Source organism: Amphibalanus amphitrite, unplaced genomic scaffold, assembly GCF_019059575.1.
Source record: "Amphibalanus amphitrite isolate SeventyFive unplaced genomic scaffold, NRLGWU_Aamphi_draft 000465F_arrow, whole genome shotgun sequence".
Classification (NCBI taxonomy): domain Eukaryota; kingdom Metazoa; phylum Arthropoda; class Thecostraca; order Balanomorpha; family Balanidae; genus Amphibalanus; species Amphibalanus amphitrite.
This window is the reverse complement of record NW_024881959.1, coordinates 214,065-238,522: the sequence shown is the minus strand read 5'-3', so window position 1 is coordinate 238,522 and position 24,458 is coordinate 214,065. Positions and strand designations below refer to the sequence as shown.

At 46.6% G+C, this 24,458-nt stretch overlaps 1 protein-coding gene across 3 annotated transcripts in view; it reads left to right on the top strand.

The window, feature by feature from the left end:
- LOC122391996 (dipeptidyl peptidase 4-like) overlaps positions 1-24,458 on the top strand; it is a 121,710-nt gene that overhangs the window by 52,033 nt on the left and 45,219 nt on the right. The window contains exon 1 of one of the 3 annotated variants that reach the window (XM_043386390.1): positions 4,008-4,464. The exons of the other annotated variants lie outside the window; for them this stretch is intronic. Coding sequence (XP_043242325.1) covers positions 4,435-4,464 — 30 coding nt within the window. The 5' untranslated portion in view covers positions 4,008-4,434. Of the gene's footprint in view, positions 1-4,007; positions 4,465-24,458 lie in introns of those variants that run through there. 3 annotated transcript variants of the gene reach the window in all.

Below are 24,458 nucleotides of genomic sequence, written 5' to 3'. Positions count from 1 at the left end.
TCGAATAGAGGACGCTGCTAGCGATAGATGCGTCGGTAAGACTTCGGGAAACCGTCATAGGACTAGTGAGAACATCTTCGCGACGGAGCAGTGACAGAGCACAAGCATCGCCACACATCATTGTTTTTTTTTGTAGTTAAGCCCGACATAACTAAGTTGCTTCAGTCGAGTGTTCAGTCGGGTCATGAAATCTGGTGTGACTGTTATCACTGACGAGCTAATAACCTTCTTACGAATTTTCTACCTATGGTGTGTCAGGATTTAACCCGTTTTTCCTTTATTTGCAGGTAAGAAAATGCTGCAGTCGGCGCGGTGATGTGATTTCGGCTGCCTTTGCACCACCTAGTTCGTGAGTGAGGCATATACCTGATGACTATATCGTACGCCATTTAGTGATTCTTTATTTGCAGATGCAAGTTGTTGATTTTATATACGACCCTCCAGCAAAAAAGTGGTTGGTCAGCCACTGTCTATTTGGTAAAATAACTTTGAATGATAGTCATTCACTCCAGTAAAACGACTGAATAGAAATGAGGAGGAGGTTAATTGGAGTACTTTGGCAATGACTTTCAAAGCCATAACTGACGTATTGATCAATGCAGATCCATTATTGTGCTGTTGACAACAAAAACTTAATACCTGGAGGGCCGTACAACGCATAAAAGGCTTTTGCTGAATATGTAATTACTAATTAGCCTTTTGGTAAGATTTATTTGAATCATCGCCGGACCTATCTTTTTTTACACATCTTTTGGTCTAGGAGTCAGGAGAGGTTGCTGGCCGCCTGTTTTGTCCCTAATTGAGCTGGAGCTTCGGGGAAAAGGTGAGCCTAGCACTATTACGATAAGATGTACTGGTACCCGATTTAATATTGGTATTTTTCCAGCCAAGAACGTGTAAGGGGGTTGTACGTTCCCGTTTCGCCCTTGCCGTTTGCCCCTGATCAAGCTAGAGCTTCGCGAATAAAACGAACGTGTTGCCCGTGACGAGAAGAAGCCGATGATACACAAGTTCAAGGTCCTAGGTCATTGGTTGACCTTCCAGGTCAGGTCGATGACCCAAAAGTCGGGAAAATCGGGACCTGTTAGAACATCGTAAAGTATGGATGCTATGGGGGTTCTCGGGGTGTTGGTTACGAATATCATGTTAGTTTTGATCACAGATGATGTCTTCATGCATTTAGGCCAGGTCGCGTCAGGTCAGGTCAGGTCAACCAGTAGGTGTCCTGCCGGGTATTCGTAGTAGTAGGTGTCAACCACCTCTGACAGCTTCGTAACATGTTACGAAGGCATCAGAACTACTTCGTATATGTGCATATGGTTGCCAAAGTCGAATTCAGCTCCAAAAACTGGCCTAGAAACATGAGAAACTCGAAAAAGCGAACCGAGGTCATCAAAGGTCACTGACCTGACCTGACCTTCAGGTGACCTTGACACCCACCCTAATACATGGGAGCAACATCATATCACATGTTTGAACGCTTGAAACCACGAAAAGACTGCAAACGCGCGGCTAATACAAGCCGACATACGCCGTATCGCGATTCCGGCCAAACATGGTCTCGAAAAGTAGGTCACAGGTCAAAGGTCATTTGGGTCAGGTTCATGGAATTTTAAGGGTGAGTGTAAAATTGATTAACGCGAGGGTAATGAAAGTTTCGTCACGATCGACCGCTTTTTACGCGAGTTATTAGCGAAAAACCGAGGGGGAGGGGGGGGGGGGTTCGTTCGACCCTCCATATACGGGCGTGGGTTAAAGGTCTCAGCTCAATCAGTGACATCTGAGGTCAGGTTAAACGTTCCAGGACATTGAACCATTTCTTTTTTAAATAACTTCGCCAAAAAAAAAAATGGCTACAGATGCAGAGCGGCAATATTCGCACATCGTATTTATAATACTCGGACGCGTGGGATGTGCGTTTTTTTTTTCTTTGGCTAAGGTCGGCCAAGAATGCTTGCCTCATGGGTCAAGTTCAGGTCAAAGCTGCACCGTATTAGATATGTTCCGTGTTTTTGTCTGTTTTGTTTTGTTTTGTTTTGTTTTGTTTTGTTTCGTTTCGTGTATTTTTTGTTTTGTTTTGTTTTATCTAAGTTTGTATTGTATGGCTGTTTCTAGAAACATGCATTTTCAATATTTCATCAAAAGCAAAATTTAAAATATGGCGATCACCGTTTGAAAAAATAAAAGGAAATAGTTCAAATAATAGCCGTTTTCACGACGGGCTATCCGGCGAATGCACCTGATTTGACCAACTCTGCACCTAATTTCTTTTACAGCAAATATCTTCATGAATTTATTTCAGTGTTTTAATCGATGACATGCTCTCTGATAATATGACAAAGCAGGCATATAAGCAATTAGTGCAACCTTAGCTGATAGCTGCTAAGAGACACACTGAACCTGATTTGACCAGATCTGCACCTAATCTGTACCAGATGTGCACCAAATGTGTACCAGATGGCCGTCGTGAAAACGGCTACGGCTGTTACATATACTTTACATAAACGGCTGTTACATATACTTTCATTCAAAATTAGAGATGTTTGATGTGTTTTAGGAGGTATATTTTTTATTGATTCTGTACATTTATTTAAAGAAAGTCTGGTTGACCGTGTCTATATTATGTTTCTTAGCTTCACCCTCGGGTGATTTGCTGAAAAATCGACAAAGCACTCACCATTTCACCAATGACTAATATTGATCTTCGGCTGAACACACAACCGGATGAACACTTGCCTGCGGGTTGTATGCAGAGGCATATGAATGAAGCTTTGCCTTTAGGTTCGGAAAAATATGTGCAGACAATCGTCGCAGCTGTAAGATGGCCGAATAACATCTTTCACAAGTGGTTAGGTATGCACTTACAGTTAACCGTGGATGAACGAAGAATATGGATGGCACTGAGGCAGAACTGTTACGCTTGCTTTTCATAGAGCTGATGGCGAACTGTTTGCTCCTTGAGAACAAGCCAACGACTAAAGCCATGCAGTATATATGTAGTTATAATACTTATATTACTGTTGCACCGCGTAACATGACATGCACGATGCATGTCATTCCTGGATATTTCTGCAACTGTCGGTAATGCTCCATCTGCATGCCTACATGCAGCATGCTTGCTCTGGGGCGCAAAACAAAATCGCAGGATGAGGCAGTTTCATTTTTTTCCGACTGGAAGGTTAGTAACAATATTTTGTTATCATATCTATTCGTCCGTTTTTTTTAGATTGTATGCATTTGTATGTACATTGTATGTACATTTGTATGTACTTGTATTTAACTTCGTACCTTCCGATATGACATGAATTTTTTTCCCCTCCCCGGTATGCCTTAGTGCAACCGGGAAGCAAAATTAAAAAAAAAATGACATGAATTTTACATTTGTCTAGATTAGCTTATAATGATTGGCTTCTCTTTTCCTTATCTCCGCTCTGATTAAATGTATATTGTTCTACTTCATTTACTTATATTGGTATATTGGTCTACTTCATCTCACCATACTATCCTGTTTCATAAATCTCTATTTTATTCAATTTCACTCTCAGAAGGCTTAGGAACTTTCGTTCAGCAATAGTCGCGATAACATGTATCTCGAGAGGGGTAAGTTTCCAGCCGAATGAATATTCAATACGCTTGCTAAATGCACGGCTAGGGTGTATGTTGTTCCGATTTACTAGCTAGGCCATAAGAGGTTTGCTACCATATCAGAGAATAACATCATCAGACAAACAAATTTCCCAAATCCGATCAAGGCTAAGTTGTGACTGTGTTGGTGCTTCAATGCAGCCAAGTGGAAGTCAAGAGGTATCTGAGATCGAGGTAGACCGCAGTCACATAAGCTCAGTTCAGCTGGAGCTGTGGCTGCAGTTCGAGGCCATGTTGGACCATTCGGCGGCAGCGCCTGCAGCGGAGCAGAGGCAGAGCGGCGGGCCGGTGACGGCCGCACATGACCGTCCACCGGGACAACCTGTATGGATCGGCGGCTGCAGCTGCAGCGCCGGCAGAGCGGCCGCTCCGGCAGCCGCCGGCGCGTCCTCCGGCGCCCGGGGCCGCGTGCCTCCGGTGACGCATGATTAGACCGACATCAGCGGATCCTCCGGTACAGGACACCGGTACTTGTCGGCGCGCGTGCCCGGCTGGCGGTCAGCAACTGACGGAGGAGGGGGCAGAGGGAGGACGGCAGGAGGAGGAAGAGAAGGAGGAGCAGGCGCCGCCGCCGCCGCCGATCGATGGCGGCGCGGCTCCTCTCTCCGGCCGCTCTCCTCCGACCGCTCTCACCAGTCGGAGCAGCACCCGTGGACGGCGGGCAGGGCAGGTCGGTCGCCGCGCCGGCTGCCGCACCGGGCCACACCACCTCAGCGCAGAGCAGGGCGGCTCAGGTGCACGACCCGCCAGAACAGCTGAGGTACAGAGGGACAGCCAGAGGAGCCAACCATGGCAGATGAAGACTTCTTCGAGGATGAGGTGAGTTTCCCACACTCAGAGAGCTCAGCGCAGGTTTTCATTTGTCTCTGTCGGCATTTTTCTCTTCTGGCGTGTATTGATTATTTGCGACCTGTCTCGGCACTCCTCCATTTTCGGTAGTTGTTCCGTGCCGCTGTCACATAACTCGCGACGTTTCCTCTCTCCGGAGGTGCCCTCCCCGTCGGGAAGTGGCTCTTCCCGTGACCAATGGACCGGGCACGGCGATCGCTCAGGGGGTCACGCCGACTCGCTAACTGACCGGCGGGTGCGGGGGCCGCGCACGGGTCGCTGAGGGGTCTGGCGGACCTGTTGACTGGTGTGGGCTGGTGTAGAGGTCCAGCCAGCTGGCAGGGTGCCCGCTGACCGGGTGACCACTGCCAAACAGCTGGGCGTGACGTGGTCAGCGACATGTATCGGCACATAGCCATGGCATGGCTATTGTTTACATCTTTCTCCAGTTCAGCGGCTTGGCTGATTTGTTATTCACTACTGAAGCATTCAGTTTTCCGTCTCTACAATCTATTTCACTGCACAGTGCATATAGGTTTTCTGCAATGATATTTGCCCACAGTTACCTAGCACAATACATCACTCCCTCTCTGTCGACGCTTCACTCACTGCTCTTAACCTATTGTGGCCAGTGGCAATTGCCTGGCATCCGATCTCCGATATCTATTGACCGCTGCCCAACGCTGGCCCTACAGTGCCCATTGTGCGCTCTCCGGCGTCTGAATACGCGCCGCCGGAGGGTCCACAATACGCTGTCCGACATAGAGCGAAATCAGGACATCCTCTCCCTTTATAATCTTATCCGCTGGGTGCTCACGAGATTAGGGTCCAGCGTAATAGCCGAGCAATGGGATTGATAATATTGACAAATACAATAGTGAAAATAATTTCCAGCTTGGTTTAGTTTATTTATATCTTGACTCTTGAGTTCTATGAAGGCGACTTGATTTATATTTAAACTTAAAATGATTGGCCGTTGTTTAGTCGCCATGGGAAAGAGAATGCACGTTTTGTGACGTTATTCCACGCATAGATGGTCACAATAGTGCATAGGTTTTTGATAGTTTGGGGATACGGGTTTTAAACATAACTACTTGTATGGTATGTAATAGCCCCCTGCTATAGGTGTTGCCTGTTGGCTTTATTTGAACGGCACCTCGCCTCTAATTGAGCCAGAATTTCTTTTAGAACGATAACGAGCGTGCTGACCGCTACCCGACACGACTAATGGCCCTCGATGGGTTTTTCATCAACCCTGAGGGCAGGTAAGCGGCCAAATGGACGGATTTTTGTTTTTGGTAAATCAATTCTGCATACATTGTTGCAAAATAATGATTTTTGGTATCACACCAGTCAGCATGCCCATTGCCGATTGCCCAGCCCAATGATTTATGTTTGGATACCTTCTGATTATCCCAAAACGTTTATCTATAGGTGCTGGGCCGTTGGCCTCAGGGCAAGGCCGGATCAAGTCGGAAAATCGATCAGTTCAAGCCGACTGCAGGCTGTTCGATCATACATATATGTCAGATCATGCGATCAGTGGATCACGCCGAACGCCCGCACTGCGCTCATCCCCCCCACACGTCTCAGGTCATCACTCGGAAAACTTTTCTCTCGCTCACCGCTCGCTCGCCTTATAGCCCATCTCATCCGCGCCAGCTCGGGAATTCTGAACGCTGCACGGCCCAGCCACCATTACCGACAAGCCGTGGGAAGCCGGCCCACTGGCAGAACACTGTAAATGGCGTTCACCGATACACCCACGGGGAGTAGCCGGCTGGCTCAGCGGCGAAAGCCAAATACCCTTAACTCTGGTCGGCCGGAAACTTTCAAGAATGTTACGATAGTTTTTGGGAGTTGATTGGGATGTGTTTTTAAGGTTTTGCTTTTCCGAGACGGAGACGCCAGAACAATATCTTCTCCATAGCCCGTGGTAGGGATAACGGCAGCATCAGGCGTTTTAGAGCCGGTTTGTTTTCCTTGAAACGAGCTACATTTTGCCTGAACCCAACAACATCGAGCGGCAGTTAAAGCCCAGCTTTAGCGGTGTACTCGTAGACCGATCCCGAAAGAATCGCCTCGTATCGCATTGAATTAAATCCATTCGGGCTCCGTTATCCGTGACTGCACTGCACGAGTCTGGCTTTATCTGAATACGTGGCCCGAGTAGAGTGTGTGATTGTACCAAACAGATCAGAGTACACATGCAGTTTGAGCAGCGATAGCACGTAGTCGCTCGGTGCAGTCATTGCAGAATGCAGATCTTTCTCCCTCGAGACCCACTGCCCCTGAGTCTGCTCTCCGCCCCGGAGACCATTGGTGAGGTGTCGGGGCACAGTCAGGGTGGTGTCACGATAAACATTTGGGCAGCGACCGGCTTCTGAGCATACATGAATGATCAACACGATCAGTGGGCCGATCAAACAGAGCGGTGACCGGCTGGGCGACCCCGGGCCGATCGAGCTGGCAGCGGAGGCGGATTGGGGGGGGGGGGGGGGGCGGCGTAGGTAGCTAGGGGGTGCTGCGGTTCGATGGATCGTGCTTCTGGGAACAATGAACACGAATGTTAGTCATCATGGAGGATTGAGTGTGATTGTGCGACTGAGAGATCTAACATTACAACATGTGTTAAGTTTCCATGACATTTGTGATAGCATTTCGACATGCATGACATTACATTTTATGACACATTCAATGTTCATGTGTAATGCCTCAGTTGACCTTAAGTGGCATTATGTTACATAAACTAACCACTCGCGCACTGCTGCGATGGCTTAGAAACTTGGATGAGGCTATTTCTGAGCTGTCGCTACGAACTTTGATCGGTCGACAAACTTTGATGAGCGTCCGACGATTATCAGCGGAAAATCATGATTCTGTTTGGTGAGTCTCGGTGCAGTGATGTCCCATTCTAGCCTCTTGACCATTACTGCTCGTAATGTAACATGATTTTAACCCGCGCCCGGCTGGGGGTCCTGGATTTCCACGCCCTGCTGGGGGGGGGGGGGTGTTTGAACACCCCCCCTTTCTAACTCGGCTCCTGGGCCACGTAGCGATACGCGGAAGGCAGCGTTCGAAAGAGCGTCAAAAATAATGAGGAAATCACTTCGGTTAATTTTTTGGTCAGGTCAAAGGTCAGGTCACCAGAGGTCATTGAAGGCAAAATTTCGCCGATTTCCAGGTCGAATGTCGACAATTTCCAAGAAGCCAACGCATAACTCGGGAACCAATAGAGCTACAGCGCCGCGGAAAAGCGCATTCGATAGCCCTATTAACGCCCTTTCTGAGTAATTTTCTCAGATTTGACCTAACGTCAACGGTTTTGCCTGCAGGGGGCAAAAACTGCAAAAATAGCAGATTTTTTCGGAAACAGTTTTTCTGCAATAACTTTTGACCCAAGCCTTGTACGAGTTTACTTTTACCGGCATCGTGTTCCTCTCGTCAAGACGCATCGAATGAACTATAACTTGACCTTAAAAGGTCAACTTGAAAATGTGACCTCAGGTCAAGGTCATGACCTGACCGGAAAGGGTCATGTTGCATATCAGTCGATCCATATCGTCGAGCTGAACACATCTAAGGCGTTTTCATCGCTCTAGCATGCCTCTATCAAAAGTTATTTGCGAAAAACTGTTAGATACCATTGGTGACCTAAGATGACCTCAGGGCATAAACAGGGGGTCACGGACACCATTTTCATGTTCAGTGTGTCTAAACCACTTGTAATTCAGTGTTTGGGAGTGTTTATAATGTCTTTCGTCCAAAAGAGGCGCATTTCAATTTTCTACCATTGACTTACGAGGTGGTACCCAAAAGTAACGGGAATCGTTCTCTGTAGGCCAAGCCATTTATAGCTCGGCATTGCCCTGCTAGGGGCAAGCCAGTCTGGCCCCTGGGACTTAGTCTGCACCGTGAGGTGACGAAATAAAGAGGCGCGGCCGCGTGGCGCACGTATTTATTGAAGCACTCCCGCCCGATCCGTCGTTTTTTATGCATAGCGGAACTGAGCAACAACGCGCATCTGTGAAATTTTGTTTCCTGCTGGGGAAGTCCGCGACTGAAACGGTTCCAATGCTTCAAGTAGCATACAAATATGCTGCCGGAGCAAGACGCGGGTTTAGATTTGATTTTCGGGTTTAGATGATTTAGAAATGATTTTCGCACTTCCAAAGTGGTCAAATGTTATCCCAAAAGCGCCCCAAAAAAGCTTGCCAAGTGAAGTCAAATGTCAAGACAATGCTGATTTGTTTTTTTCGATGCAAAGGGAAGTGTGCAAAAGGAAATTGTTCCTCTCTGGTCAAACTGCCAATCAGACGTTTTACTTGGACGTTCTGCGGCGTCACGGTGAGACGAAAACTCTCCAACAGGTGGCGAAGCGGGTGGTGGTGATTTCATCGCGACAGTGTGCCAGCGCACACCGCATTGAAACTTTTTATGAGGTGAGGTCACTTCAAGTGGCCTGGTGACCTGACCTTGAATGACCTCGGTCTGAAATATTCACAACATGTGTAGAATTGATGTAAGATGAGGTGTACCAAAAACGGCGGCGCGAGATATTCGCGAAAAAACACAAGGGGGGTGTTCGAACACCCCCCAGCAGGGCGCGGGTTAAACTTCATTTGAGATGCATAACTCCTCGGAAAAGTTAAACTTTTGGCTTGATGGCTAATGAGTATCCAACGGGCATTATCGCTCCTAAAATATACCTCCGCATATATAGGGCCTGTTCCAGCGCCTCCAGAAACCTCCAGAAAGCTCTAGAATTCTCCAGAGAGCGTTCCAGCGCCTCCAGAAAGCTCCAGAAAGCTCTCGCCAAAGCTCCAGAAACCTCCAGTAGCCTCCAGAGAGTTGGGAGGTCCAAATTTCTCTGGAAGCTCTGGTCTACAATCATGGCGCACATGTGACAATCACGAATGTAAACAAAGGACTTTTGACTGCGTATTTTACAACTTGAATGCAAAGAAAATTACATTGCTATAATTTTGTTAATCCTTCTTACTAAAATTGAAAACAAATTTTGTGTTTCAAGAGAGAACAATTGTCATTCTTTTGGTATCTGAGACACAAATCTCCAGAAATCTCCATATTGCGTTCCAGCGCCTCCAGTGGAATCTCTGGTAGAGTCTCCAGTCAGGAATTTCTACTGGAGGCGCTGGAACAGGCCCATAGTTTACGAGTACTTAGCATAACACATGAACATTGAACATGTCTCGGTGGGTGGTATGTGAATATACAAACTACGTGCCTAGGAATTTCATTACGGAGCGAGCGAAGCGAGCGGAGTCTTTCCTTAGATTAAGGGAAATTTCTGAGTATGAGCGGCCGGCCGGCCGGCCGGCCGTGGGGACGCTCTTCAAAAGCTAATATCTTAGGAACGGGACATCCGATTGACAAGCGGTCTTCTTTACTGAATGTCACTTGGACGTAAAAGTTCTGTGGTGTGATGGCCACCATGCGTTCTTGCCAACCACCGCACGTGACGCGTGGTAAAGTTGGACATTTTTTAAGAACCCCCAAAATTGCAACCTCAATAACGGCACAACGGTTGGGCCGATTGAATTGAAACTCGGTGCACAGTTAGGTCTCCATCAGATAATTCATCTGCATGTGTTAAGGTTGGGGTGCTGCTGCACGTGCGCACGTGCAGGGGTCGTTTCCAGATCTCGAGAACGGCTGGACCGATGGCGCTCAAATTTGGTACACGGTTAGGGACCAGTTAGGAGGGTGCCGTGCAGAAGTCAGTTGGGACCCATTTTGCACGTGCGCACGTGCAGGGTGCCGCTTCTAGATCTCGAGAACGGCTGGGCCGATTGTGCTCAAATTTGGCACGTCGCTAGAGACCGGTTAGTAGGGTGCCGTGCACAAGTCAGTTGGAGGTACCCCCTCGAAATTTCGCACGTGCAAGGCCCACCCTCTCGCTCGCTCCGTTAGTCGCCCCATAAGGCGTTATACTGGTACTATTGGTTTATTTTAATTGGAAGTGTACCGCCTGTGTAGCTGGATTCCTACAACACATGCTATATATCGTCTTCTGATGTAGTTTTATTTTCTGGAAAAGATGAATTTCATAGGGTTTTTACAAAAATGTATCTTTGTAGACACTTTTCGAACGGCGGATTAAAGTTATGTTATCTCAATATACTGTCAATAAATGAACATTGGTAAGCCTTTGCATAGTCAAAGGAACTGCACTCGATAGGTGAGTCGATATGTTTTATGTTACTGCCCACACATAAGTGCCAATGTAAGAGCATCATTTTCTTTTTTTAGTCGAATTTATATGCTTGTGCGTGCAGGAGTGTCCACATAAGTAACGGGTATTCAAGTGCGGTGCTCGTGTATAATTAATTCCTGTTTAGAGCCCGTCATGGCTCAGCGATTGATTATCAAATGTCAGCTTACATTGGCTTTGATATTAGTCAGCTCGAGGGCTGGATGGACCTGACAGCGGTGTTCTTCATTCAGCCATGCTGAGCCACTAGACTGTGGATATAGCTTGTCATGTGGTGTGACTGTAATACCTACACAAGACCTCTTACCCGTTCATTTTTGAGTGACTGAGGAGCGAATTAAGAAATGACCGCATACTGCATTAGACACAACATTGCACCATGCGCATATATGTAGATACCCCACTGAAGCCCGGGCGCAATCTGGGAAAAACAAACATTGGATGAAGTCCCAGCATTACCTCATCAGGAGACTGGTGCTTTCCACTTTCATGCAGCCCCACCACACACCCCAGCCCTTGGAACCACATCCCTTGGAACGACACGGATTACCGCGGTGTTACCAACGCCGACGGAAATCACTTTCACCCTCCAGGGGATTACGCGTCCTCGACGGCTCCACCGCGGTGCGCCTAACTCACCAAACCGTCGGAGGGGGCTCCTGTCGCCTGTTGCCTGTTCGAACACCCCTGGACTACCTCCGAGGGGGGGGGGGAGCAGCTGAGCTGATCGGTCCCCGGCTGGGGAGACTGTCCCAGGCTGCTGCCATGCCGCCTCTGCTGCAGCCCGGCAGCCCCATCGGTGGCGATAGGCAGTTACCGGGCGGCGGCGGGCGGCCATCGAAGGCCCTCCTTTGTCACTGTCTCCGGAGACCCGTCCAATATGGTGTCGCGATGAGCCGGCTGTCCCGCGCCGCCGCCAGGGCTGAGTTGTGGCCCGGTGCAGGCAGGCGGCTGCAATAGAGAGGAAGGGGAACAGGAGGTCTGAGATGGGACGGTGATGGGATGGAGGTAGAGCCAGGGGCGATGTCATGAACAGCGGTCAAGTGTGATGGTCCTAACAGACATCAGACGAGAGAGCCAGGGCTGAGAATGATTATGGGTGACGTCATAACAGGCAGGGGACAGGGTTACGTCTTGGCCAGATCTCAGACGTCATGGTTCATGTGGTTTAGTTCGTGCGACAGGAGCGCTGGAATCGTGACAGGAGCGCTGAAATGGAGGCAAGAATAATAGAACTCGTTAATGGCTCGCCAATAAGCTATCGAGCCATCGTCTCACCTCCGGCAAAGTGACTCGACCGGCATAACTAGAACACCATCGAAAAGCTTTTCATTGGTACTTGATTAGCATATCTTGGCAAACCCATCCTGCATGCACTTTGCACCGTGCACAGTGCTTTTTTAGTTGTTGATTTAAGACGATCCGATTGTGCGTGGGCTATCATGATGTTGGATGAGTCGGGTACTGCAAGCTGATCTTCTGTAAGATTTGCAAGGGTTTCGGGTTTTTGCCTCTTTATCGCCTAATTGAATTTGAAGTGAAGCTGGAGTGGAATGGAAATTGAACCGTGGCCCGTGGGCAACAGACCGATGATCTAACAGCAAGATAATAGGACCCATGCGATTGTTCTGCTTAAATATAAATGCCATCAGTCAGAATTAAAGACAAAGCGAAACCTAAGTGTTGCAGATTCCGTTTGTTTCGAATTCGCGTTCGATAATCGGGTTTTGATTCTGGCGGTGATCGGCTGTTGCTATATTAGTAGGTACTCGTGCCGTGCCGGGGAGGGGATGTTGGTCGGATCCCTGGCGACACTCGGGTGACAACTGGTACGGAGTTCGGACACAGGGCCGGCGCAGCACGGCCAGGGCCACACATGGGTCCCACGTGGGCTGGACCGCCGCGCTCGGCCGCGACGAATGCGTACGGAGAGCCGAGAGGGCGCTAGACAAACGACACTGACAGTGAAACGATTTTAGGACTAAAGTACGTATCGCTAAAGTACGTAGGACAAAAGTACGTATGCAAATGTTCGTACGCAAATATACGTAGGCGCTAAAGTTCGTATGCCAAAAGTACGTACGCAAATGTTCGTACGTAAAAGTACGTATGCAAAAGTACGTAGTGCATAAAGTACGTATGTCAAAAGTACGTACGCAAATGTTCGTACGCAAAAGTACGTATGAAAAAGTACGTAGTGCATAAAGTACGTATGCCAAAAGTACGTACGCAAATGCTCGTACGCAAAAGTACGTATGCAAAAGTACGTAGTGTAAAAAGTACGTATGCCAAAAGTACGTACGCAAATGTTCGTACGCAAAAGTTCGTATGCAAAAGTACGTAGTTTATAAAGTACGTATGCCAAAAGTACGTACGCAAATGTTCGTACGCAAAAGTACGTTTGCAAAAGTACGTAGTGTATAAAGTACGTATGCCAAAAGTACGTACGCAAATGTTCGTACGCAAAAGTTCGTATGAAAAAGTACGTAGTGTAAAAAGTACGTATGCCAAAAGTACGTACGGTTCGTATGCCAAAGCACGTAGTGTATAAGTACGTATGCTAGAAGTAGGGTATAGTAGTGTAAGTTGAGCCACTTTTTCTTTATTGCTGCCCTCTTGCCATACTATAGGGAACTCATGATAAATTCATATAGGTACCAAATAAAATAGCTTTGTTCCTTTCGCCCATTTACTCATCGAGAAATTTTGCTATGCCTTGTAACAAATGCTCATTAAATAAAGAATAAGAAAGGTATTACACATTGATCAACTTACCCCATGGGTGGGGTACGTACTTTATACCCTACGTACATTTGCTATACGTACTTTTGTCCGTGACGTACTTGGTCCACACGTAGGGTAGACCGGGGCAAGTCGCCCCGCCGAGGTAAAACGCCTGGCGGCCTCACCGATATCTCTCGGAACTGACAGGGTTCTGGGGAAAGGTCCTCTCTTTTGTTAAACGTGCACTATACAGGGTGTTTCACTAAAAGTGTCAAAAAGTAAATGCTTATTAAAGATATATAAATATGCAAATCACGTGGTTGCGCACGTGGCTTTGTTGCAAATTTTTGGACATTTATGCTTTGTCCATTTAAGATGTATTTTACACCCATACGGAGCGAGGGCAGGAGGCCAAAGTTACTAGTCGTTTTTTCCCTATACAGATCAAGAACAGGTTATTTACACCTCAACAGGAGGGGTGAATTACACTTACATTTGGTGCCATCAGAAACATTGAAACCGTATGCCGACTTTTTAGGAAACGTTTTACTCTCTCACCTCGCTACGTTCCAGATTATAAAAGTTTAAAAGGGCTTCTTAAGAGGTTTAAAAGGGCTCCTTCGATGCCAGTTCCAGTCCAAAAAAGGCGGGGTCGCCCCCACCTCTCGGCGGAAACCGTTGAAAAGGTCAGGGTCTTTTTGAGGGCCTTTGAAGATAACAAGAAGCTAATTTCAACATCAGAATTCAGAAATAGCCAAGGCCTTACAAGTTATCAAAAACAGCCACTGTGACGGCTGTAGCCACCAGGAACTGGCTGGACCAGAAGTTCCTGGGCCAAATAATCAGTTGCCTCACCGCCCGCACCCATGGCCAGCGCGAAGCCCCGATCTGTCACCGCTAGACTTCTGGTTTTGGTCAGTGACTCAGTAGCTCTCGCAGAGCTGAGGAAGACTCAAGTCGCATCACTTCGGGAGCTGAAGAGCACAATTCAAGGCTTTGCCGACAGTCTGGACGCTGAATATGAAAACGGGCTGTGAGCCACCTCCGGACACGTGCCGAAACGGTGTATCAAAAGAAGGGGCGGATATGTGGAATAGGTTTGAGTGACGGTGCTATCGCTGTTATATATTCAAATGTCCAACAATTGCGGATGAAATGATATGAAAATGTCCTTAGAAAGCATTGTTCTTATGTGCCGATTATGACCTTTTACTTTTTGACACTTTTAGTGAAACACCCTGTATGATCATTCTGGAAAGAAATTGTGATAACTCTCTGGGAGATATAGTCAAAAATATGTTTTTTTTAGTGATTTTTATGTTTGGTCATCTGATTATGCATCCTCGCGTTCTTTTGTAGTCCACATCAGGTTAACGACTTTTATGTATTTTGAACAACTATTGTCTAACGCTTATAATGCCGGGTTGGTTCGTGTTAAATTATGTCTTGCTGGAGCGCAAGGCGTTGTTCGCTGACCGAACTACATGATGGGGTAAAACGCCCCAGTAGGTCGCGGGGCAAAAAGCCCCATGGGGCGTTTTACCTCATGTGTTGTTCGGACTACCCACTTCCTAATGTTCGGTAGCTGGCGAACAGCAAGTTTCTATGCATTTATATGTATTTTTCTCAGCAACTGTATGGCAAAGGAAGTGTATTGTTAACTGATTTGCATTGCAATAATTTATTATTTGGCCTTATGAGGCACGTGAAAAACCTGCTCATACAATAGTGTCATAGCTGAATACCTGATAGGATGGAAGGTGCTAACTTCAGTGCCGTGCCTCCAGCGGTCTAACGGATCTCTCATATAAGATTTAGCCAACTACCATGTTTAATCTTTAAGCTAGACTCTAGAGTATGGGGCTTCTTGCCTCAGGCCGTGGGGCGTTTTGCCCTGGGGTTGGGGCAAAATGTCCCATTTGCAGTTGCTTCACAAATCACTTCCTAGCTGGGAGTCCGATCATAAGTGAATGAATTTGAGGGGTGGAATTTAAAGTAAAATGTCCAAAGAACACATTGAGCACAAATTTGGCCTTCCAGGTGATGTAGCACAATATTTAGGTAGGCCTGGTAGGCCTATGTAGCAAAATAGATTATCTGGGGCCGGGCGTCTTGCCCAAGGTCTTTACCTTGCGTCTTTATCCTTCATTATACCCTACGTACATTTGCTATATGTACTTTTGTACGTGACGTACTTTTGTCCATACGTTTACGTACTTTATACCCTTACGTACTTCTGCCATACGTACTTTTGTCCGTGACGTACTTTTGTCCATACGTACTTTTTACCCTACGTACATTAGCTATACGTACTTTTGTCCGTGACGTACTTTTGTCCATACGTACTTTATACCCTACGTACTTCTGCGATACGTACTTTTGTCCCTGACGTACTTTTGTCCATACGTACTTTTTACCCTACGTACATTAGCTATACGTACTTTTGTCCCTGACGTACTTTTGTCCATACGTACTTTATACTGTACGTACTTCTGCGATACGTACTTTTGTCCCTGACATACTTTTGTCCATACGTACTTTATACTGTACGTACTTCTGCGATACGTACTTTTGTCCCTGACGTACTTTTGTCCATACGTACTTTATACTGTACGTACTTCTGCGATACGTACTTAAATCCTACGTACTTTTGCTTACGTACTTTTGTCCTACGTACTTTAGCGATACGTACTTTTGTCCGTAACCCCAGTGAAACACAGCTGAACAGCGAATCGCAGTGAGATACAGATTAAAAATAAGGAATTCACAGCAAAGCCAACATTTGAAAGGAAATAAATTGTGTCAGATTTTTACAAATCACTAAGCTTTGGACAGAAGGGCAGCTTAGTAGCACAAAGAGCTCATATTGTGAGCTATGGATGAAGGTTTGTGCCTTTTAACCCTCGCCCGTATAGGGGGGGGGGGGGGTCGAACGGACCCCCCCATGGTTTTTCGCGAATAACTCGCGTAAAAAGCGGCCGATCGCGACGAAACTTTCAGTACCCTCGCGTTCATCAATTTCACACCTACCCTGAAAATTTCATACCCTGACCCAAATCACCTTTGACCTGTAACCTACTTTTCGAGACCATGTTTGGCTGGAATCGCGATTCGGCGTATGTCGGCTCGCATTAGCCGCGCGTTTGCAGTCTTTTCGTGGTTTCAAGCGTTCAAACATGTGATATGATGTTGCCCCCATGCATTAGGTGGGTGTCAAGGTCACCTGAAGGTCAGGTCAGGTCATTGACCTTTGATGACCTCGGTTCACTTTTTCGAGTTTTACATGTTTCTAGGCCAGTTTTTGGAGCTGAATTCGAATTTAGCAACCACACTGAAAAAATATAAAACACTGGTCGGGTGTTTTATCAGTGTATTATGGGTGTTAAGCACCATTAATGGTGTATCATGACACTAATAGCAGTGTCATTACCCCGTTGAACACCGTTATTGGTGTAATGGCATTGCTTGAACACGGTTTAAGGTGTCACATGACACTTGAAATAACACACTTGGGGTGTAATCGAGGTGTCTCAACTCCCATCTAACACCTTTTTTGGTGTTACAGAGAAAACATAACACCCGTTAGGTGTACTGAGGGTGCCATGTCATCCCTTAAACACCGTTTAAGGTGTCACACGACACTTGAAAAGCACACTTGGGATGTACTCGAAGTGTCGTAGCTCCCATTCAACACTCCTTTTGGTGTCAAAGAGAAAACAAAACACCCTCTGGGTGTATTGAAAGTGTCATGTCATCACTTAAACACCGTTTAAGGTGTCACACGACACTTGAAAGAGCACACCTGGGATGTAATCGAGGTGTCGTAACTCCCATTCAACACTCATAGCAGTGTCATTACCCGTTGAACACCGTTATTGGTGTAATGACATTGCTTGAACACCGTTTAAGGTGTCACATGACACTTGAAATAACACACTTGGGGTGTAATCGAGGTGTCTCAACTCCCATCCAACACCTTTTTTGGTGTTACAGAGAAAACATAACACCCGCTAGGTGTACTGAGTGTGCCATGTCATCCCTTAAACACCGTTTAAGGTGTCACACGACACTTGAAAAGCACACTTGGGATGTACCCAATCGAAGTGTCGATCCCATTCAACACTCCTTTTGCAGGTGTCAAAGAGAAAACAAAACACCCTCTGGGTGTAGGTATTAACCCGCGAGTTGCTGGGGGGGGGGCGTTAAACGCCCCCACTTTTTTCGCCGGGCCACAGCATAAAAACGGCGCGCCGCAGGCGCGCCAAATTTTGGGTACCTGTAGGGAATTGATTGAAGTTTATTGTGACAACGTTTCAAAAAAATCGGTCGGAAAATTTTTGAGATATCGAGGTTATAGTGACGTCATGATTTCTGAGTTTTCGACCAAAAACGGCATATGTTCAAAAAATCATATAAAATCACAGAATAGACATACAGACATGCCGTAAACGCTATTAGACTGCCAATACCATGATCAATCAAATGGCTATCTTCGATTATTGATTATCGTTCCGCATTTTCCAAAATCTTGAACTGAATCTTGGCAATTTTTCGTGACCTCTTCACGACCATGATACATGAATTTCTTAAATTGAAGTTTTTGAGCCAAACACGTACACATATGATAAAATGAATGTCACCATCGTGTTCTACGCCCCAAATTACCTATAAAACATGTGTCACAGGCTGCGAATATCAGTTTTGATTTTCGGGGATATGTGCCTACCCGGTTGACCTGACCTTGACCCTGACCTATGCTTGACTGACCCCTATATGGAGCCGACACTCTTGTAGGCCTTATAGGGTGGGTTGTGCACCGTTTTGACAGACTTTATGGCGAGAGGCGCCCATTGCGAAGTCCTGAAGTCCATGCTACTGAAAGCCCGATTTCAGGTGTTTGACCTGACCTTGACCCGACCTGTGACCTCAAAATTCAACTTTAAAGTACTTATCTGAAGCGTCTCGTCGCGCTCTTTCGTTTGCCGCCTCGTGCGTTTCGCTGCGCCTATTGGTTCTCGAGTTATCGGCTGGGGGCGTTTAACGCCCCCCCCCCCAGCAAACGGTGGGTGGCGAAATACCCCAGCAACTGCCGGGTTAAAAGTGTCATGTCATCACTTAAACACCGTTGAAGGTGTCAGTGACACTTGAAAGAACACAATGATAGGTATCATATCACATCACATCACAATGTAGGTATTGAAGTGTTATGAAATGTAAGTGTTAGCTAGTATTATCGTAGGCGTCTGAGCCGAAGGGGGTCTGAGCCAGGGGATGACTAACACCGTTCGTATTCTCTTGGTACTTCATGTAGTTATAAATGTTATTGTTTAGCTGGGACAGAGACATTCTAGCATAAAAATATTCAAATTACCAGCTTCGTTTATTAGTTACGGGAGCTTTCGAAAGACGTTCGTCTTTCTTCGTCAGCCTGTCTTTGCAGTGTCAGACACCCTTGAAATTCCCTATGGGTGCAGTTGGGTAGATGGCGCTGCTGTGCTGTATGGTGTACAGAGTTTGCATTTATATTCTAATGGACTTGCTTCAACTACATCAAATAAACAAATCCACGATAATAAATAAATAAATTCATATACAATACTTCAAAGAAAACGCGTCGGGAAAATATTGGGAACATAATGCAGCCCTAGTAGCCCATGTTCAACCGTTGGCTTCCATGCGGCCGGCCGCCATACTAGTTTGAAACGTGCGCGACTGCGGGCGGAGGCGCTGGTGGGATTACGGTGTGTTGGGAGTATAAGTGTGTGCAAGTGAGTTAGAAGTGATCGTGAGTGGTGTTTTGGTACTCGAAGAGCTCCAGTTTTAGCAAAGGTGAGCTATTCTTGGCTAGCAATGGCACTGCTGCGGATTCCGAAAGACTGGAATCCGCAGGATTCCGAAAGACTGGAATACTGGCCGCTGGGGGGGGGGGGGGATGGCGGCATACTCCCGATAGGGGTTTTTTAATATCCGAAAAATATATCCTCAGATTTTTTTCTCTTGTGTTGGTGTGCAATTTAACACGCACCCTGCTTGGGTATTTATCCGAATTCGTAACCCCACTGGAGAGGGGGAGGGGGTTGGATTCTGCTTATTTCTATTATGCTCCGCGTATCCGTGCTGCTAGACTGATTTGCGATGCAATGTGGTGGCATTTGTTCCCTGCAACCTACATTCTGTGTGTAATTTCATAACGCTGTATCATATAGGTATGCATACAACTTATTGATTCCCCTATTGGGTACAGGGTGTCAGGTACAAATGCATCACTGGTAGTTTAAATGAATTGTTGGTAATAACAAGGTTGAATAACACCAATGATGAAAGTGGGTGTTCAGTTTATCACACATGTGAGCGTCATTCCCTGCAATGTTAGTGTTTGTTATCAATTTTACACCATTACGAGTGTTACTAGGGTGTCTTAACAGTGTTGAAGTACACCCTTAATGGACGCCTGAAGGATGAGCTTAAATTCCAAAGGGCGTTAAAAACAACGTAACCCGAAGCTGATATTAAGGGAGCCTTAGATTAGGTCAAAGGTCAGGTCACCAAAGTTCATCGAAGGACAAATTTTGCCTCTTACGCCACTTGTTGACGAATCGGCGAATAACTTGTGAACGAATAGAGCTACAGCGCCGCCGAAAAGTACACCCAGTAGCTCTTTCAACGTTTTTTTGTGAGTGTGAAATGCGTCCTCAGATTTGATCTAAGATCAACTAATTGCCCTACAGAGGAGAAAACCCATGAAATAAACGGTTTTACAGAAATTGTTTTCTGCAGCAATTCATTTGATTCAAAACCGACACGACATTTAATGTTCCGGCATCGTGTTCCTCGATTTGAGACGCGTCTAATTAAAAAATAAAATGACCGTCAAATGTGATTTTGAAAATCTGACCAAGGGTTATGGTGATGACCCGACCAGAAAGGTCATGTTACAAATTAGTCGATTAGTATTGTCGAGCTGAACACATCTTATGTGTTTTCATCGCTCTAGCTCTATAAAAAGTTACTGTAAAAAAAAAACTGAATAGTGGATAGTGGATACATGTCATGACCTGATAGCACGTCTTGGGTATAAATAGAGTCACGGGTGCAATTTTCCCATTCAGTGTGTAATGTTTCTCTGTTATTCAATGTTTGGGGGCGTTAAGTATGACTTTCGTCCAAAAGAACACATTTCAATTTGTTCCCGTTGACTTATGCATAATGTTTGCATTCTTGACCTTACAGGTTACAGATATCAAGCTTCAGAGATACGTATTTATTCATGCTGTTAATCTTATCAATCGCCTAAAATTTGAAAGTGATCACTCAGATAGTGTAGCATTGGCGAACAAACTCTTAATTTTCTGGGATGAGGTCACTTGATGTGGCCTGGTGACCTGACCTTGAGCGACCTGGGTATGAATTTTAACATGTGCAAAAATCTTGGACAAAAGTGGGCAGGGCGCCGCCGTTTTTTTAAGATCTGCGAAATACCGCAGGAGGGGGAGTGGTGTTCATGTTCAAACACCTCAAGCCCGCCGCGGAGTCATCCTATACTTGTTTCTGTAGTCTGTACGTGTTTCTATTTCTAAGTGTCGTCCTTTCGTGTTTCTCCAGAATATGCCTCCCTGGATCTTCCCAGATGCCGCCTAGTGAGAACCCAGCGGAGCTTCACTTATAGGGCTGCATCCGCCTGGAACGCCCAATTAACACGCAGTTAGACTGGATAGCACCGGAGAGGCCCAAGTGAATCACCAGCGCTGTGTTTTAAACAAAATGTTTTAGGTCTTGCAATGTGTCTCATTTTTAACCCTCGCCCATGTAGGGGGGGGGGTTGGTGCAACCCCCCCCCCTGAGGTTTTTCGGAAATAGTGCAAAAACGGCGGCGCGCAGCGCCGCCAAATTTTGGGTACCTTATGGGGCAAACCTTGCGCATCTTTTGATAAAAAAAAATTGACCGGGTCATGTCAGGTCACGGAGTTATGACGTCACAAAGGGAACAGCCTCCGGCCGGATTTTCACAAACTGAGTGCCAACGCCCGAGGTTTCCTGCCGGTGGTACGGACATCGGTTGATGGATCGTGATGAAACTTCCCATGCATGTTGGGGCAAGTATTGGCTATCATATGGTATAAGAAACTTGACCGGGTCAGGTCAGGTCACGGAGCTATGACGTCACAAGAGGAACAGCGTCCGGTACTATTTTTGAAAAGCGCCCGAACCACTTTTTTGCTAATTCTTGTCACCTCAATGGGAATATGCAGCAATATTAGCTTCTATAGGGAGCAAATGGACCTTCCAAATCCAAAAATACAATCAGATTTCAAAAATTTAAATTTTGATTTTTCGAATTTCTGCCGCCGACTGTGACCTTGCCGACTTCCGGCGCTCCCAACGCGCCATTTTTAGAGCTAGGGAAACGAAATACATACCAAACGATAGAGAATTGATCAAGGAACACGATAGTGAAGGTTTCAAGTCGATATCTCCCACCGTTTTGCCGCAATCGCCGCGGAAAGTTGAAAAAAGTCTATTTTTCCGAAAATTTGACCTTTGACCGGTCAAAAGTAGGTCAAATGTTGACCTAGGACCAAAAAATATACCACCAATCGCGAGATCTCGGCGAGAACAATCCGTTGGTCTTTTCCGCTAAGCTCTACGACGCTCCGTTTTCAAACGCCAAGGGGGGGGGGTCGCACCAACCCCCCCCCCCTGCATGGGCGAAGGTGGCAGATCGCCGTTTACGGGCGAGGGTTAACCATGCTTTTACCAGTGTACAATGACTGAATTCGTAATACCCACCATGTGGAGAATTCTAATAAATGACTCTGACTCTGACTCTGAAAAGCCAAGAACATAAACATTTTCATGGAGCAAACGGTCTTCGAAGTGGAGCTCACTTGCCATGTACCCACTCAAGTGCGCTCCGTTTTCAAAGAGCTGAAGCAAAGGGCAAAGAGATAGAAGGGCTCAGAGGTCAAGCTTCGGGCCGCGCTGAAGTGAACAGAGCTGTAAAAGGTGTGTGTGGCGAGGGAGGGGGGGGGGGGTAGGCACGACAGGCGATTATGAACTGCGAAGTGTGTGAATAGGGCTAAAGAGAGCTAGCGTCCTACGGCGACCTCGGTGAACACTGAACTGATACGGACTTAAGAGGGAGGAGGGGGGCTGATATGTAGTAGACATGTGCATGGATCCGAGTGATTGATCCATGATCTCAGTGGATCTTAAAGCAAACGACAAGCTTGGATCTATAATCCCATTGTATCCCACGTAGAAAATGTATCCTGAATCTCTGAATCTATGATCTCATTGCATCTTATAACAAACCAAAATCAGGATCTGAGATCCGATTGAATCCCACCACATGCAACCTAATGAAACCATGTTTCCATGCGACTGGTTTTGAATTTTGAATTTGAATTTGCGTTGTTTTAAATTTTCTCCGTGTACCAACTGCGCCACTGGAGCCGCCCATATACTCCATGACACCCACAGGGTGTCATGGAGTATATGGAGCCTGTGGGCTCCCTGTGGGTGTCAACTTGGTGACACCGTTATAAGTGTAAGCAGCGCTGTGACACCTTTAAATTACACCCGTGGGTATGCAGTTTAACACACACCCAGGCGATTATTCCCCCCAGTATCCCTATGGGTGTCAACTTGGTGACACCGTTATAAGCGTTGTGTTGTGACACCTTTAAATTACACCCGTGGGTATGCAGTTTAACCCTCGCATGTGTGCGGCGTTTTCCAGCTTCTAATGTGTAGGGGGGGGGGGTCGGTTGGACCCCCCCCTTGCCGTTTGGCCCCTGATCGAGCTAGAGCTTCGCGGAAAAAACGAGCGTGTTGCCCGTGACGAGAGGAAGCCGATGATACCCAATTTTAAGGTCCTAGGTCATTGGTTGACCTTCCAGGTCAGGTCAATGACCCAAAGTCGGGAAAATCGGGACCTGTTAGAAAGTCGTAAAGTGTGGCTTCTAAGGGGTTTTTCGGGATGCTGATCACGAATATCGTGTTAGTTTTGATCACAGATGATGTCTTGAAGCATTTTGACCAGGTCGGGTCAGGTCAGGTCAGGTCAACCAGTAGGCGTCGTGACGGGTATTCGTAGTACGTGTCAACCGCCTCTGACAGCTTCGTAACATGTTACGAAGTCACCAAAACTACTTCGTAAATGTTCAAATGGTTGCTAAATTCGAATTCAGCTCCAAAAACTAGCCTAGAAACATGTAAAACTCGAAAAAGTGACCCGAGGTCACCCGAGGTCACCAAAGGTCAATGACCTGACCTGACCTTCAGGTGACCTTGACACACACGGGAGTAACATCAAATCACATGTTTGAACGTTTGAAACCACGAAAAGCTTGCAAACACGCGGCTAGTGCGAGCCGACATACGCGAAATCGCGATTCCGGCCAAACATGGTCTCGGAAAAGAGGTCACAGGTCAAAGGTCATTTGGGTCAGGGTCATGAAATTTTCAGGGTAGGTGTAAAATTGATCAATGCGAGGGTACTGAAAGTTTCGTCGCGATCGGCCGCTTTTTACGCGAGTTATTCGCGAAAAACCATGGGGGGGGGGTCCATCCGACCCCCCCCCTACACATGCGAGGGTTAACACACACCCAAGCGATTATTCCCCCCAGTATCCCTACGGGTGTTATCTTGGTGACACCATTATAAGTGTAAATAGGGTGTCTGAGGGGAGTCGAAACGCACCCTTGTCTGGGGTGTATGACACCACAGTACAGAAACTGGACACCCTTAGGGATAGTACAATGGTGTATCTTGACGCTCATATAAGTGTTATCTGACACCTTTCAAAAACACCCGTGGGTATGCAGTTTAACCACTTACACCGTTAGCAGTGTTTTAAATTTTCTCCGTGCATATGAACATTTACGAAGTAGTTTTGGTGCCTTCGTAACATGTTACGAAGCTGTCAGAGGCGGTTGCCACCTACTACGAATACCCTTACAGGTTGACCTGACCTGACCTGACCCGACCTGGCCTAAATACATGAAGACATCATCTGTGATCAAA